General features: G+C 37.4%; 1 protein-coding gene across 2 annotated transcripts in view; it reads left to right on the top strand.

Annotated features, from left to right (window-relative positions):
- Nucleotides 1-18,325, top strand: part of LOC115224684 (katanin-interacting protein-like) — a 656,564-nt gene that overhangs the window by 317,133 nt on the left and 321,106 nt on the right. For both annotated transcript variants that reach the window (XM_036513321.1, XM_036513315.1), the window contains exon 28: nucleotides 11,648-11,825. In XM_036513321.1, coding sequence (XP_036369214.1) covers nucleotides 11,648-11,825 — 178 coding nt within the window. The remainder of the gene's footprint in view (nucleotides 1-11,647; nucleotides 11,826-18,325) is intronic.

Raw genomic sequence — 18,325 nt, 5'->3', positions numbered from 1 at the left:
AGGGTTAATTATAAATTCAAGTTGATCTCATTTTCTTTTATCTTTTACTTGTTTCAGTTTCTGTGCTAGGACACTGCTTTGCAGAATTTTGGTCTAATGCATCAACCCCAGTATTTAATTTTGTCAAACCTAGCATTTATCTTGATCTCTTTTGCTGAACTGCTAAGTTATGGGGACATAAACATACCAACACCAGTTGACAAACAAAAAATCATGAACACATGTGTTCACACACACACATGCATATACATGACAGGCTGTTTTCAGTTCCATCTACTGAATCCACTTACAAGGCCTTAGTCAACCCAAGGCTATAGTAGATAACACCTGCTCAATGTACCATGCAGTGGGACTGAACTCAGAATCATGTGGCTGGGAAGCAAACTTCTTACCTTGCTGCCGTGCCTGTGCCTGTTATATTCATGGCAAATGTTTATTGGAACTGGGAATAGTAAAATAGAATTATTGTAAATAATATTAGTTACTGGGAATGTTGTACCAGTAAGCAGAAATTTTAAAAAGTTATCAAGAGAGGCTTTACCTGGTTGTTTAACCTGTTAGAAATAGCAGCCAAATTTTCCTCAAGCCTCACTTCCTATCTTAAAATAGTCCTGGCTACATTATCTGAAAATAAGATGGGTTGGTTATAACTGGAATGCCAAGATAATATGTTTGCTAGATCAAAGCCAACCTGGGGTTTTAAACAAAAACAGAAAGCATATGATGTACAAAAAAAGTATATGAAAAATACCTGGAAAACTGGACAGAAATGGAAAAAAGATGTTTCTAAATTATGATTTCCTTTATAAGCAAGTAATAGATTTTGCCATTGGTTTCACAATATTTAGGATTTTCTCTTATCCTTTTATGAGTTTCAGTTATTGGACTGTGGCCATGCTGGAACACTACCTTTAAGGGTCTATTTGATGAGATTGACACTGATACTTATTTTGAAGTCTGGTATTTATTATTATTGATCTCTAATCATTGGAGTTGTAAGCAACAGGATATGAATAATAGCATGAGTATCTCAATAGAAACACGACATGCATACACACACAAACATAGCTTCACATGAATATACATACATATATATATATACGTAAAAAGCACCCATTACACTCACGGAGTGGTTGGCTTTAGGAAGGGCATCCAGCTGTAGAAACATTGCCAGATAAGACCGGAGCTTGGTGCAGCCTTCTGGCTTCCCAGATCCCCGGTCGAACCATCCAACCCATGCTAGCATGGAGAACGGACGTTAAACGATGATGATGATGATGATGATATCAAAGTATCAATTAGAGACAGAAATCCCCATAAGATTCAACAAATCAGAATACAAATTCAACCATGTCATAGAATATTATATTTAATACTTACTATTCGTTTTCAAAGTTTATGACTACACATGTTTCATGAGGTTGTATACTATGTTCCTGAGGCACGTAGTCTCTTAAAGAACCTCCCCTTATATACAACCCCAATCTTCAGGTCCACCTATCCCCCGTTTATAACTTTATCATCATCATCATCATCATCATCATTTAGCGTCCGCTTTCCATGCTAGCATGGTTTGGACAGGTCAACTGGGGTCCGTGAAGCTGGAAGGCTTCGTCAGGCCCAGTCAGATCTGGCAGTGTTTCTACGGCTGGATGCCCTTCCTAACGCCAACCACTCCGCGAGTGTAGTGGGTGTTTTTTACGTGCCACCTGCACAGGTGCCAGACAGAGCTGGCAAACGGCCATGAACGAATGGTGCTTTTACGTGTCACTGGCACGGGGCCAGGCGATGCTGGCAACACTATCTTTATAAATAAATTCCTGTGTAAAAGTATATCAAACTAAACAGATGTATAAATAATAAACTCATTGAACCCTGCAATTTAAGCCATGATTAATTAAGAATTAAATGTGAATTACGTCTAATATATATATATATTTATATAAATGAAAAATATATACAAATGCAGAAAAAAATATATACTAATGAAAAGAAAATATAACATTATAAGAGATATATATATCCAAGTGAAGAAGATGATTAAGAGATGAATGGAAACTAATGCAAATGACAAAAATTCAGGTGAATGTTATGCGTAAAATACAAATGAAGATATGAAAAGATATGAAAAAACATATGGAAAAATATATATATGGAAAAAATATAAAGGGAAAAACATTTAAAAATGAAAAGATGAAAAAATTATATATACAGGAATAAATTTCTAAATTAATATATTAATTAGAATTAATATACTAAACTTAATTTAAAATGTAAAATTAAAGATGTATATATATATATATATATACACACACACACACTCACACATATATATCTATATATTGGGTCATCCCATAAGTAATGTGGTTTTTTTGATACATCTTTTATTTTTCAAAATTAAGATAAACAAAGTTCTTTTTTAATCTAAAATATACTCTCCTTCATTTTCTACAATACTCTTCCATCTATCTGGTAGGCTTGCAAGGCCCCTGTTTCAAAATACTCCTCCAATATTGTATTGATCTTGTCTGCAGAATACATACTTTTTTCCATCCAAGTGATTTATGCAGTTGAGGATTGCTCTGCATTCAAATTGATGTAATGATTGCATTGTTCAATTAAATGGAGCTGCTTAAAATGATTGTACTGCATTACCTCTGGATATCCTTGTTGCTTGTTTTGATTTTCATCATCTTATTTTGAAATCGTATGGATAATACTGTACTAAATTATTGTGCCTCAACTTAAGTACCATATTCATCTGAATATATATATATACACATATACACACACACAAGTGAAGACAAAGAAAATTCATTAACACATCTTTAATTATAGGTTACAAATGTTTCCATGCCATCTTCATTTGCAATGCCAGTTTACACGGAAATTAAGAAAAATCATGTAATATTTGCAGTTTTAGACATTGGAGAGGCACTTCCTCAGATATATATATATATATATATATATCACGTGACCATCAGATGTTGCTACACATCGCTGGTCACAATGCGCTTTGCATTGTTTTAGCCTTCGAATGACGCCGCCGCGCTGGCTAAGCGAACAGGCCAACAGAAGAAAGAGTAAGAGAAAGAGTGGTGAAAGAGTACGGCAGGGATCACCACACCCTACCGGAGCCACGTAGAGCTTTTAGGTGTTTTCGCTCAATAAACACTAACAACGCCCGGTCTGGGAATTGAAACCACGATCCTACGACCACGAGTCCGCTGCCCTAACCACTGGGCCGTTGCACCTCCACACACATATATATATATAAATATAAATAACAGCCTAATGAAGGAGAGGGAAACTTAAAATATATATGTATGTATATCAGTGTATTTATCTATAGATAGATATGTAGATAAATTGACAGAAATACGGATTTCCACACAGTTTCTATCAGATTTAAAAAACACACAACATTGATCAATTTTAAGCATGTGTAGTAATAAAACCATGCCAAATAAACTTATAAAAATCATTTCCATAATCATGCTTTTATGAGTACATATGTATCGTGAAAGTAAGAGAGGTTAAGGGAGAAAGAGTAAGTCGACCACATGTGAATCATGCAGATTTCTGCAGCTGAACATTAATCTATTTATTAATATAAAATGCTGAATTTTCACATTATGACTTAGCATTTCTTATCATATATTTTCAATTTATTTATGTATTTTAATGTTATTTTGTTTGAGAGCTAAATTTAACCAGTTTTGCTTCAAACAAGCATACATCATGTGCAAATCTATGGAACCAGATACACAAAGGAAACCTCAACTTACAATACATTAGTTAAAACTGTAAACCAGCTTGTAGATTGTTCCAGTACATAATATATGAAATAACATGAGTAACAACAATAGAACAAAATGTCCTGCTGGTTGGCCTTGGTCATAAATATTGTTCTCGCTATTATAGTGAATAAATATATATCGAGAAATATTAAAGATGTTTGTGGATTACTTGCCAAAATAATGTTGTTTTAATAATAGTTATGTTGGCATAAAGCCTGAGAATTTCAAGGGAGGGAAAATTCAAATTGGAATACTTCTACCTTTTCCAAAAGTATTAACAATACCAGTAAAGAAAATGACCCAAGTAATGAATCAAAACAAGTCTGGGAATTCTGTCACCAGAAACATACAGCTCCTTACCGTCTGTAACTATTGGGTTGTCCAGAAAGTTTGTGCCGATTTATAGTAACTTACCTTTCAACTTATTTTAGAACATGCTCGAGTCCATAAAATAGGATTTGACTACACCTCCATTTAGAGCACAGTTTAAGCTATCTTTTCGTGGAAGAAGTTTTATGTTCCTATAACCTGTGTTAATTCTGTAACCCTTTAAAATGGAAGATAAGAAAGTTCATTTTCGGCTCTTGACGTTTTGGGAACCAAACAAAAATTGCTGCAGCTCGGCTGGGATGTGTTACTCCACCCTCCATATTCACCAGATATTGCTCCTTCGGATTTCCACTTATTCAGGTCTCTGCAGAATAGTCTTAATGGTAAAAATTTCAATTCCTTGGATGACGTAAAAAGATACCTCGATAAATTCTTTGCCATGAAACCACCTCAATTCTGGGAAGAGGTATTTTCAAGTTAAAGGAAAGATGGAGACGCATTGTGCAACAAAATGGTTCATATTTTGTTGATTAAAAATGAAATGTAATGGCAAGTATTTATTGACCTTTTTCTCTCCTTTAAAAATTGGCACGAACTTTCCAGACAACCTAATTTTATCAGCACTTCTGTGACTATTGCCATCATCATCACCAATTTCATGTGATCTTCTGCTATACCACCATGTGTATTCTTGTCTTCCTGTCTCTTTGGTTTTTAAGGTGGTAGTTTCCGAAAGCTGTAGTAGTTTCCTATTTTGTCTTTTGTCCAATTTCTTTAAGTTACTCATTTTAAAGTTGCATTTAAAGTATAGCTTTAAAAGCTGTAACTTTTAACTGATATGTCTTGTATATGTATACATTGTTTTATTTCTAGTGTTCTATTATCTTATTTCTTGCAGTGAGTTTAGCTTTTAATAGAACTCTGATTCTGCAGCAGCACACTTTTTAAAATTTCCTCCTTCAGTTGTGTACACTATATCTTACCATTTTCCCTACTCTTAAGTATGTGTGTGGGTGGTTTTGTTTTAATTCTCTGATTTCATTATATTATCATCATCACTGTCATCGTTTAGCTTCTGCTTTCCATGCGGGCATGAGTTAGATGGTTTGACTGAAACTTGTAAGCAGGAGAGCTGCACCAGGTTCCAGTCTGTTTTGGCTTGGTTTCTATGGCTGGATGTCCTTCCTAATGCCAACCACTCTAAGAGTGTAATGGGTGCATTTTATGTGCCACTAGCATTGGTGCTGGTTACATGATACCAGCGTTGGCTGCAACTATGACTTCCCTTGGCTTGACAAGCCTTCTCAAGCATGGCATATCGCCAAAGGTCTCAGTCACTTATCACCTCTACGAGACCCAATGTTCAAAAGGTGCTTTTTATATGCCACCAGCACAGGTGACTGTTATGTGACTCTGGCATCAGCCATAACTATGATTTCTCTTGGCTTGATGAATCTTCCCAGACATGGCTTATTGCCAAAGTTCTCAGTCACTTATCACCTCCATGATGCCTAATGTTCGTAAGGTGCTTTCTATGTGCCACCAGCATGGGTGCCTGTTACATGTCACTGGCGTCAGCCACGACCATGGTTTCACTTGGCTTGATGAGTCATCTCAAGCACAGCATGTCATGCTTGAGAAGTACCTGGATCAAATTTAATGTTCTCTGTTTTAATTGATTTACCTTACATTGGTACATTTGTTTCACCTCATAACAGGAATGTTAAAATTTATACAAAAAATGGGACCTGTAACTATTATCATTTGGTGTATGCAGCTGAGTGCAACAAATGCAACTCAATTTATGATGGTTTGCACAACAGAAAAATGAAATAAAAGATTCAGTGGACATAGGTATGAAGTCAAGTACATTGACAAAACTTGCCTAACATTTTACATCAAATAGCTATACATTTGAGGAACTCCTGAAAATTTATTCTCAGGAAATATTCTGACTCTGCTGCACTTTCAGTCCTCAAAATGCTGGTGGTGAAATATATTTGTGACTTACTAGCATCATCTCCTGGAGGAAGGAACAAAATGACAGAAGAATTCTATCACATTTACACAAAACTTTTTGTCAGAGTTTTCTTTATCCTATTTGCTTTTTTGTTTGTTTTTCTTCCTTCTCCATTTCCATTTTTTCTTCGTTTTCTTTCTTACTGGTTATGAACAAGCAAAACCTGATAACGTCATTTTGTCTGGAAAGCAATGTAGGATATTTTGCTTCAAATTTTGAATTTCTGTATTTCTAAGTATTTTTCATATTTCATTTTGAAGAAGACAGACGTCCTGTCAAAATATTATTCAATTCAGTAAACAGACTCAATCTCTATTCATTATTTATCATATTGCACTCTTCTCGACAGAAACATTAGCACACTGCACAAAATGCTTACCTTTTATCCTTCACTCATTTTAATCTTGAGAATGCTGTTGAAGAATTTTTAATCAAATGAATTGACCCCAGTATATTTTTTTTAAAGCCTGGCACTTTTTCTATCAGTTTCTTTTGCTGAACCACTAAGTTACTAGAATGTAAACACAGCATCACTGGTTGTCAAGTGGTGGTGGTGGTGATGGTGGAGGACAACAACCACAAATATGAACACACACACACATACACACACACATGCGCACACATATAAAATATAGAATGGGCTTCGGGCTTCTTTCAGTTTCCATCTACCAAATCGACTCAGAAGACTTAGGTCAGCCTGAGACTATACTAGAAGACGCCCAAGGTGCCAATCAGTGGGACTGACCCCGGAACCAGCACCCTATGTGGGAAGCTCTACAGGACATCATGTTCCAATCTCCTTCAATCATTTGTCTATATCATTACTCACAGTTCCTGATGCACCAATTAGTACAGGAAATTAGTATTATTGTCATCATCGTAAGGCAGTGCACTGGCAGAATCATTAGCACACTGAGCAAAATACTTAGCAGCATTTCAGCCATCTTTACAATCTGAGTTCAAATTCTACTGAAGTCCACTTTGCCTTTCATCCTTGTGGGGTTGATAAAATAAGTACCATTTGAGCACTGGGGTCAACATAATCAACTTTTCCCTTCCCCACAAATTTCAGGCCTTTTACTTATTGTACAAAGGATTATTATTGTTGTTGTTGTTTTTGTTGTTGTTGTTGTTGTTGTTGTTATTATTATTAAGGCAGTGAGCCAGCAGAATCATTAGAATGCCAGACGAAAGGCTTAGCAGTATTTCATCTTTCACTAAGTTCTGAGTTCAAATTCCGTCAAGGATGATTTTGCCTTTCAGGGTTGATAAATTAAGTACCAATCAAGTACTAGAGTCAATATGAATGATTGTCCCCTTCCCCACAAATATTCAGACCTTGTGCCTGTAATAGAAAGGATTATTGTTAAGGTAACAAGCTGTCAGAATCGTTAGCACATCAGGCAAACTGCTTAGTGGCATTTCATTCGTCTTTATTTTCTGCGTTCAAATTCCACTGATGTCAACTTTGCCTTTCATCCTTTCAGGGTCGATGAAATAAGTACCAGTTGAGTACTGGGGTTGATGCAATCGACTATCTTCATCCTACAAATTGCAGGCCTTTTGCCTATAGTTGAAAGGATTATTAGTGCCGCCTCGACTGGCTTCCGTGCAGGTGGCACGTAAAATGCACCAATCCGACCGTGGCCGATGCCAGCCTCGCCTGGCACCAGTGCAGGTGGCACGTAAAAAGCATCTGGTGAAGCCATCTGGTTCACCAGACATCAGTGAAATCGTCCAACCCATGCTAGCATGGAAGCGGATGTTAAACGATGACGATGATGATGATGATGATGATGATATAGTGAACTGGAAGAATCAAGTAGATGCTGGGTAAAATGCTTAGTGGCACTTTGTTCATTTTTATGTTTTGAGTTCAAATTCCGCTGGCACCAACTTTGCCTTTCATGTTTTAGGGTCAATGAAATAAGTACCAGTTGAATACTGGGGTCGATGTAACTGACTTATCCCCTTCCCTGAAATTGCTGGTCTTGTGTCAAAAATTTTCAAAACCATTATCGTTATCATTATTATTTCTTAACATTTCTTCTTAAATACTTTTGTCTGTATTTATAGAACTATAGCCATAGAAAAAAACTTTGTAGGCCACCCTCCTGGAAAAGCATAACATTTATTATAGAAGAATGCATCTTTTAATGATATAACTCAGCAATCTTCCTTTATTTTTTCTTTTAAATTTCATTTTGCTATAGAAAAGAAATGTTGAATAGAAGCTTTTAGGAACTTAGTTTCCGCGTTTGACTTTCTGTGAACTGAATAAATTCTACCAATGCATTCCCTAATTGACATATGCTACAATGGCTGTACCATTTTATCTACATATGATTACTGTGTATGTATGTGTGTGTGTGTGTTGTGTTTCTGAGTTTTCCACGTTTTTACTACTACAATTATTATTATTGTTATTATTATTTATAGCTATATTTACAATATCAAGAAGATTGTTTGGAAGTTGATACAAAGGAATGTGACTTCCACTAATGAACATGACTTCTACTAATGGTCTCTGCTTGAAAGCAATCAGTCAGTCACCTATCATGTGATATATATATATATATATATATATATATATATCTGTGCTTGTGTTTATATATGTATATACATGTACGTATATGAGTATATAAATATATGCACACTATATATGCTTGTATATGAGTATATAAATATATGCACACTATATATGCTTGTATATGAGTATATACATGTATATGCATATTTATATATTCTTATATCTATCTATCTCTCTATAAGCATGTGTGTGTGTGAGTATATGCATGCTTATTTATATGTATATATATATGTATCAAATGAAATCAAAAACAGAACAAAAAGGATGTGTATGTGTATATATATATATTTATATACACATATTCATACATTTGTGTATCTATATCTATGTATTTACATATCTGAATCTGTGTGTGTGTGTATTTATATATATATATATATATATAAATACACACACACAGATTCAGATATGTAAATACATACATATAGATACACAAATGTACGTATATGTGTATATAAATATATAAATATATATATATATATATATATATATATATATATAAGTCTACTCACGTGTGCACATACATATGTACAGATGTGTGAAAGTTTGAGTGTGTGTCTGTGAAGCGATTATTGACATTTGATTTTTGTAATGCCTGTCTACCAATATGTTTGTACCAACAGATTACCATTTGTTTAGGGTTTCTTAAAGTGGTTTTCTACAATAAGAATTGCAAGTGGTGTAGTTAACAGCAAATTTGTGCCTGCTTCTTAAAGAAAGTATACAATTTAGAACTAGCATGCCAATTCACATTATTGATGGCAGGCAGTCTTTGACATAGCAGTTAAGAAATCTAAGGTTTACTTCTTCCACAGATGCCTTAAGTGTGTAGGTAATTGGCCAATATTTACCCAGGATAAAAGTGAGATTATCACAAAATATGTTTTCTAGATGCATTTAGTTAGTTTATTTACAGAAAAAAAAAAAAAACATTTGAAGAAAGTAATTGTTAATTGCTATTTTTACTTAACCTGCTGCTAAAATTTATTATTATTATTTTTTTTTTATGTAGCCATTACTTAAATATCCAAACCATTTCTGGTTGAAATGAGTTGTTGTTATAGAATATAGTTGCAGGCATGACTGTGTGGTTAAGACCCTTTTTCCCAACCATGTTGTCTTTGGTTCAGTCCCACTGTGTGGTACTTGGGGCAAGTGTCTTCTATAATAGCCTCAAACCAATTGAAGTCTTGTGAGGGGATTTCATAAATGAACACTGAAAGAAGCTAAGCCCATTATGTATGTATGTATATATATATATATATCTATATAGTCCAGTGAATGTTGAGCTGGCTGAAACTTTGGAGTCATTGTCAATACTACTCTTGTTAACGAATAATATATAATATATAATAATATATAGCAAGAGTGGCTGTGTGGTAAAAAAGCTTCCTTCCAACCACATGGTTCTGTCTCACTGCATGGTGCCTTGAACGAGTGTCTTCTAGTATAGCTTCGGGTCGATCAAAGCCTTGTGAGTGGATTTGGTAGGCAGAAACTGAAAGAAGCCCATCGTATATGTAAGTGTGTGTGTGGTGTGTGTGTGTGTGTGTGTGTGTGTGTCTTCTCAGTACTGGACACCTCGTCTGCTAGAGATGGCAATAACTTCTGCTTGCAGTATAAATAAATTCAAGCTGCTACAAACATTACTTGCTAGTACAACTACTGTGTTCATCTCTTGGAGAGATTTTAGAACTAGCCTTTTTTGCTTATTGCAAGATCAGAGACTGTATGTCACTTGAATCTATATATATTGCAAGCAGAAGCAAGCTACTGTCATCTCTAGCAGACGAGGTGTCTTCTTCTTCTTCTTCTTCTTCTTCTTCTTCTTCTTCTTCTTCTTTCTTCTTCTTCTTCTTCTTCTCTCTTCTTCTTCTTCTTCTTCTTCTTCTTCTTCTTCTTCTTCTTCTTCTTCTTTCTTCTTCTTCTTCTTCTTCTTCTTCTTCTTCTTCTTCTTCTTCTTCTTCTTCTTCTTCTTCTTCTTCTTCTTCTTCTTCTTCTTCTTCTTCTTTTCTTCTTCTTCTTCTTCTTCTTCTTCTTCTTCTTCTTCTTCTCTTCTTCTTCTTCTTCTTCTTCTTCTTCTTCTTCTCTTCTTCTTCTTCTTCTTCTTCTTCTTCTTCTTCTTCTTCTTCTTCTTCTTCTTCTTCCTCCTCCTCATAATTATTAAGGCAGAGAGCTGGCAGAATCATTAGCATGCTGGGCAAAATGCTTAATGGGGTATTTCATGTTCTGAATTCAAATTCCATCAAGGTCGATTTTTGCCTTTCATCCTTTAAGTACCAGTGAAACACTGGAGTCAATGTAATTGACTATCCCCCCACCTCCAAAATTTCAAGCCTTGTGCCTGTATTAGAAAGGATTATTATTAATAATAATAATAAATCTCTGAGCGAGGTATAACCAGTAGCTGCATAACAGTAGATGCAGTTAACACTTAATACTATCTTTTGCACTCCCTACATGAATGGTAATCCAGGGCTCATTCTCAACTAATTTTTAGTTCCTTTACTGGTCATTTCAAGTACTCCTATAATCACTGGTTTTGTAACCGTCTTGAGAGTAGGAGAAAGAGAAGCAGCTTGGTGAATTGACCAAATTCTATAGGTCTGTAAATACATTCAGTAAGGAGATCAGCAGTGGGCATTCCTGTACGATAAGAGGACAACAGAGGCCTCATACCCTTGGAGTTAGCAGAGGTCAATTGTGTTTACTACTACAAGTGATTAGTGAAAGTGCTGACCTTGGTCTTGAAAAGAACCAGTTCACTTTGTCCTATTTCTAATTATTGATAGAAAAAAAAGATATATATATATATATATACTGATGTTCACATTGTTGAATTTTTGAATTTCCAATTTTTATTATCCTTATCATTATTATTATTATTATTATTTTCATTTGTTTCAGGTTTAACACTAAATTTCACCGAAACCTGGGGTGACCTTCATTATTTAGGCTTGACAGGACTAGAGATATTTAGTACAGACAAAGAGACATTACCAGTTAACATGAATATGCTTAGTGCAGAACCATCAGATCTGCATAGTCTACCTGGCCATGAACAAGATGAAAGAACATTGGACAAGTAAGTAATTCTGTTAACCAAATACAATTTCAAAACTTCATTCAAATCTTAACTATATTTTTAAATTAAAAAAAAAAAATCCAGTTTCTTGCCATGTATAGATCTCATGCTGCGAAACTCCTGCTGTTCCAGAAAGCTCTGAGGATATAATGTGATGGAAATGCTAGAAAATAAGTTCTGCAAAGTTATTGGGAAATATTTGACAAAAATCAATAAACACTCTTCCTGAAAGTTTATTCTAAATTCTGATCTGAAAATAAATGTTACACTGGTGTCAACTTATCAAGATCTCATTATAGTTTATGTAAAAACCAATGGAGAGGATAACGCCGGCTGTTCAGCTGGGCTGAATCTAAATGAAGCATTTTTTTTTTTTGCTAACCATAATTGGCTTGCATGTATCACACACCAGTGAGGGGATCCTCTACATCAGTGGTTCTCAACCAGGGTCTACATGACCTCTAGTGGGTCCATATAAGATTTTGTTGTTAGCTTGCTTACCAACCACAGGGTTCCGGGTTCAGTCCCACTGCGTGGCACCTTGGGCAAGTTTCTTCTACTATAGCCTCGGGCTGACCAAAGCCTTCTGAGTGGATTTGGTAGACGGAAACTGAAAGAAGCCCGTCGTATACATGTATATATATATATATATATATATATATATATGTGTGTGTGTGTGTGTGTGTGTATGTTTGTGTGACTGTGTTCGTCCCCCAACATCACTTGACAACCGATGCTGGTGTGTTTACGTCCCCGTAACTTAGCGGTTTGGCAAAAAGAGACCGATAGAATAAGTACTATGCTTACAATGAATTAGTCCTGGGGTCGATTTGCTCAACTAAAAGGTGGTGCTCCAGCATGGCCACAGTCAAATGACTGAAACAAGTAAAAGAGTAAAGGAGTATAATAAATTGGTCATCGTTCTACAGTATACAAAATCTTTATTTATACAAAATATTTTTTTCTACAAGATACAAAATATTTTTCATCATTATCATCATATGTCTGCTTTCCATGCTGGCATGGGTTGGATGGTTTAACAGGAGCTAGCTAGGCAGAAGATTGCACCATGCTTTGCTGTCTGTTTTGGCATGATTTTTTTACGACTGGATGCCCTTCCTTTCACTAACCACACTGTGGAGTGAAATGAGTGAATTTTACATGGCACAGATGAGGTCAGTTTTGGCAGGGTTTTTTTACAGCAGGAGCCCTTCCAAATGCTAACCACTTTACAGTGTGGACTGGATGCTTTTTACATAGCACCAGCAGTAGCAGAGTCACCAAGTAAGTTGCAAGACAAAGATCCTTTCAGAGATGATGTGGCACTGGAGAAGGTAATCTTGTGCCAGATGATGAATGCTTTAACCCACACTTTTGCTTGTGCAGCTGGTGAGCTGCTAGACTTTCTATTTATGTAGAACATATACAACGTCATTCTTGTCCAAGTGGTGTCAATGCAAACCGAGTGGAGACAAACACACACACACACACACACACACACACACACACATTGGAAAAGGCCATTCAGAAGGTTTCCACGAAGGTGGGAAGACAATTCAGTGAAATGTTTTAGGGCAAAGATGGGAAAGAATGGCACAGTCAAGAAAGCATTGGAAGTGTATTGTGACTAGCAGTGCATAACTGCATCCTATGGTCTGGTATATATGTATATAGGTATATTGCAATGCTAATATAGAATTATCATTGATATTTATATATATACTAGCAGTATCGCCCGGCGTTGCTCGGGTTTGTAAGGGAAATAACTATATAAGCATTTTTAGAGAGTTACTTCCTTTATAGATGCCAATTCAGGCTTTCTTAGCCATTTCTGTTTTGGTGTCTTCAAGCCATGAAGTCGTTGTTCTAAAAGAACGCTGGTCTCCTTGACAACACATTACGACGTTGATTTCCTTAAACTCCCTTCCCCACAGCTTCACGAGGGAGGGAAGAAGGGGGAGAAGCAAACACAGGTGCAGGTGTTTGAGCGTGGACACCAACTCCACCGCTATCGACACACGAAAAATTATGCATTAAAATGGAATAAAAAATGATGTTAAATTATTTTTAAAATCGTAGACTCATCGTAGATGCGCGCTAATAGCCAGACGGGCTCGATATTAATCACGACTATAAGATACCCGAATTTGGTTAAACTGCACCGCAAAATGTGGGAGGAGTTAGGAATCTAAATCGTAGGAGACAGACACTCACACAACTACAGTTTTATATATATAGATATACCATTTGTTAATTGATATATGTGTGTGTGTAACTTAATGAATGACAAACGGACAAAAGTTATGTAATCATCATCATCATCATCATCATCATCATTTAGCGTCCGTTTTCCATGCTAGCATGGGTTGGACACCTTTATTAATTCACAGTTGTTTTTCCTGTAAGAAGCAGTGCATTCCAAGCTGAGTGTATGTGCATGTGTGTGTTCTTCTGCAGTAACACTATTGCTTATGTCTCTCATATACAAAAAAAAAAAACTGTTTTTATCAGTGTTGGGGTAGTTGAACAAAATCAATGCATTGAATGAAAATAGTCTGTAGTATTTAGTTCTACCCCAGATAGGTCCCTTTATGCTAAGGTAGGCTTACCTCTACACCAATTACAAGATTGATAAAGTAATTATCTGAGAAAACATTGGGATTGATGTAATTGATTAAGAGCAGTATCTAAAATGCCATCAATGCAAAGTCTAAAACCTATTAAAGTTATGCGAATTCTCTTTTGAAGTAATGATGTCTGCATCATTTATAATCCTTCTGTTTATACACAAATATGTAACAATTTTCAGTGTGATATTTAGTTCTAGAGACTTAGTGTGTTCAACACAACATACTCCAAATGACATTTCAGACTGACAGTGTTTCAGCATAATTTCACTTCCTCATTGATAAAAGTTCCAAGCTTCAAATAAATATATGGTGCCTGCTATAAATAATGTACAGATGGTTATTTCAATGTCTGTTGTTTCAATTATGTACAGTTATTTATCTTTGGTATGGTGAAATTTGGTCCTCAAATATTTCATTTGTTGATATCTGTATAGCAACAGAAGTTCTTAGCTATCACCAAATGACACTTCAGTGGTTTCACTAGAAACTATGCTGAAACACTGGTGTCTGATGCCAGTGGCTGATATTATTTACAGCTTCTTGCATTTTTAACTTACAAAGTCTCTTGGGATAAGTTGTCCTCTGAAACTAAATCTCACATGAAGCACTCTTCCAGTTTTGTAAATACATGAATGGTGGATACATCAATATTTCAATTTTTGCCCTTTTGTGCTGGGCAAAATTTTGCTTGTACCAACAATTTTGTTTACTGATTTCTATATAGTTACAAAAGTTCCTAGGTAAGTCCAAATGATCAAGTAGAATATGTCTCTGAGGAACCAAAATTACACTGAAACACTGGTGATTGACATTCTGCCAATACCATTTGGTTCACATGTTTTAACACACAAAGTCTCTTAAGTTAACTTGCTCTTCAAGTCTATATCTCACATCAAATACTGTCCTGCATTTGACACACATACCCAAATGTGTTATAAATGATGTACATGTCATTTTAATCACTGCTGTTTCAAATGTGTATACTGATCTTTTGAGAAGAATAAGTATTGTAATTACAGCTATTACTGGTGGATTCAGAACAGTATATTATTTTTCTCACATTAACAAACACACACACATGCACACACACATGCACACACTCACAATGTGTGAGATAGAAATATATTTATGTATATATGTGGGTAAGTGCATGTGTGCGCTTATAAATATACACACATATAAATAAAATATAAATATTATTATAAACATTTCTTGTTCTTCTCTCTATTTATATTTTGGGAAAGAGAGAAAACTGTTGAAATAAAGCACAGAAAAATGGATTTCTTAAATCAGAATTTCCTTTTATTTATTTATATCATCATCATCATCATCATCATCATTTAGCGTCCGTTTTCCATGCTAGCATGGGTTGGACGGTTCAACTGGGGTCTGGGGAGCCCGAAGGCTGCACCAGGCCAGTCAGATCTGGCAGTGTTTCTACAGCTGGATGCCCTTCCTAACGCCAACCACTCCGAGAGTGTAGTGGGTGATTTTATGTGCCACCGACACAGGTGCCAGACGAGGCTGGCGAACGGCCACGCTCGGATGGTGTTTTTATGTGCCACCGACACAGGTGCCAGACGAGGCTGGCAGACGGCACGCTCGGATGGTGTTTTTATGTGCCACCGACACAGGTGCCAGATGAGGCTGGCAGGTGCCAGACGAGGCTGGCAGACGGCCACGCTCGGATGGTGTTTTTATGTGCCACCGACACAGGTGCCAGATGAGGCTGGCGGACGGCCACGATGGATGGTGTTTGTTACGTCCCCAAAGCACGGAGGCCAGTCTATGGGTACTGGCTACGGCCACGTTCGGATGATTTTCTTGTGTGCCACCGGCACTGGTACCACAAAGATACAAATTCCATTTATGCTCATCTATTTTGATGTGTTTGATTTGATTTGATTTTCACTTGCCTCAACAGGTCTTCACAAGTGTCACTTGCCTCAACAGGTCTTCACAGTGTCACAAGAAGGAAAAATTCCATTTATGCTCATCTATTTTGATTTGTTTTGATTTGATTTGATTTTCACTTGCCTCAACAGGTCTTCACAAGTGTCACTTGCCTCAACAGGTCTTCACAAGTGTCACAAGAAGGAAGGTATGCACAGGTGGACTGTCTACGTCGCCGGGTCTTCGATGGGTGTCTTTATGTGCCACCGACACAGGTGCCAGATGTGGCTGGCGAACGGCCACGATCGGATGGTTTTCTGTGTGCCACCGGTACTGGAACACAAAGATACAAATTCCATTGATGTTCATCTATTTTGATTTGGTTTGATTTTCACTTGCCTCAACAGGTCTTCACAAGTGTCACGCGTGTCACACACTTGCCTCAACAGGTCTCCACAAGTGTCACACACTGCCTCTGCCTCAACAGGTCTTCACAAGTGTCACACACTTGCCTCTGCCTCAACAGGTCTTCACAAGTGTATAAGAGGGAAGGTATGCACAGGTGGACTGACTACGTCGCCGGGTCTTTGGATGGTGTTTTTATGTGCCACCGACACAGGTGCCAGGTGAGGCTGGCGAACGGCCACGATCAGATGGTGTTTGTTGTGCCCACAGCACGGAGGCCAGTCGATGCGGTACCAGCTACGGCCACTTCGGATGGTTTTCTTGTGTGGCCACCGGTACTGGAACCACAAAGATACAAATTCCATTGATATTCATCTATTTTGATTTGGTTTGATTTTCACTTGCCTCAACAGGTCTTCACAAGTGTCACACACTTGCCTCAACAGGTCTTCACAAGTGTCATAAGAGGGAAGGTATGCACAGGTGGACTGACTACGTCGCCGGGTCTTCGGATGGTGTCTTTATGTGCCACCGGCACAGGTGCCAGATGAGGCTGGCGAACGGCCACGATCGGATGGTGTTTGTTGTGCCCACAGCACGGAGGCCAGTCGATGCGGGGGGTATGGTTACGGCCACGTTTGGGTGGTTTTCTTGTGTGCCACCGGCACTGGTACCACAAAGAATACAATTCCACTGATGTTCATCTATTTTGATTTGTTTTGATTTGATTTGATTTTCACTTGCTCAACAGGTCTTCATAAGTGTCACAAGAAGGAAGGTATGCACAGGACTGACTACGTCCCAGGTCGGGGCCACGGGTTATGGCCTGACTAGTCTTGCCGGGTCTTCTCATGCACAGCATACTTCCATAGGTCTCGGTCTCTAGACATTTCCTTAGTGAGACCTAAAGTTCGAAGGTCGTGCTTCACCACCTCGTCCCAGGTTTTCCTGGTCTACCTCTTCACAGGTTCCCTCCACTGCTAGGGTGTAGCACTTTTGCACACAACTATCTTCAGCCTTTCTTGTCACATGACCATACCAGCGCAGCCGTCTCTCTTGCACGCCACAACTGACGCTTCTTAGGTTCAGCTTTTCTCTCAAGGAACTTACACTCTGACGATTATGAACACTGACATTACACATCCATCGGAGCATACTGGCTTCATTTCTTGCGAGCTACGCATATCCTCAGCAGTCACGGCCCATGTTTCACTACCATGTAGCATGGCTGTACGTACACATGCATCATACAGTCTGCCTTTTACTCTGAGCGAGAGGCCTTTTGTCACCAGCAGGGGTAAGAGCTCTCTAAACTTTGCCCAGGAATTCTTACTCTAGCAGTTACACTTTCAGCACACCCACCCCCGCTACTGACTTGGTCTCCTAGGTAGCGGAAGCTATCAACTACTTCTAGTTTGTCTCCTGGAACGTGGCAGAAGTTGGTCTCTGCATATTTCCAGTGTTTATTGCCTGAGCATTTGCCACAGACAAAAACTATTTCCTAGTTAGCCTTCCTTTGACATTGCTGCACCTCTTATGTGTCCATAGCTTACACTTGGTGCATCTTATAGA

This window comes from Octopus sinensis, linkage group LG2 (genome assembly GCF_006345805.1).
Source record: "Octopus sinensis linkage group LG2, ASM634580v1, whole genome shotgun sequence".
In the NCBI taxonomy this organism is placed as follows: domain Eukaryota; kingdom Metazoa; phylum Mollusca; class Cephalopoda; order Octopoda; family Octopodidae; genus Octopus; species Octopus sinensis.
Note: the sequence above shows the minus strand (reverse complement) of the source record. Positions and strands in the feature narration are given on the sequence as shown.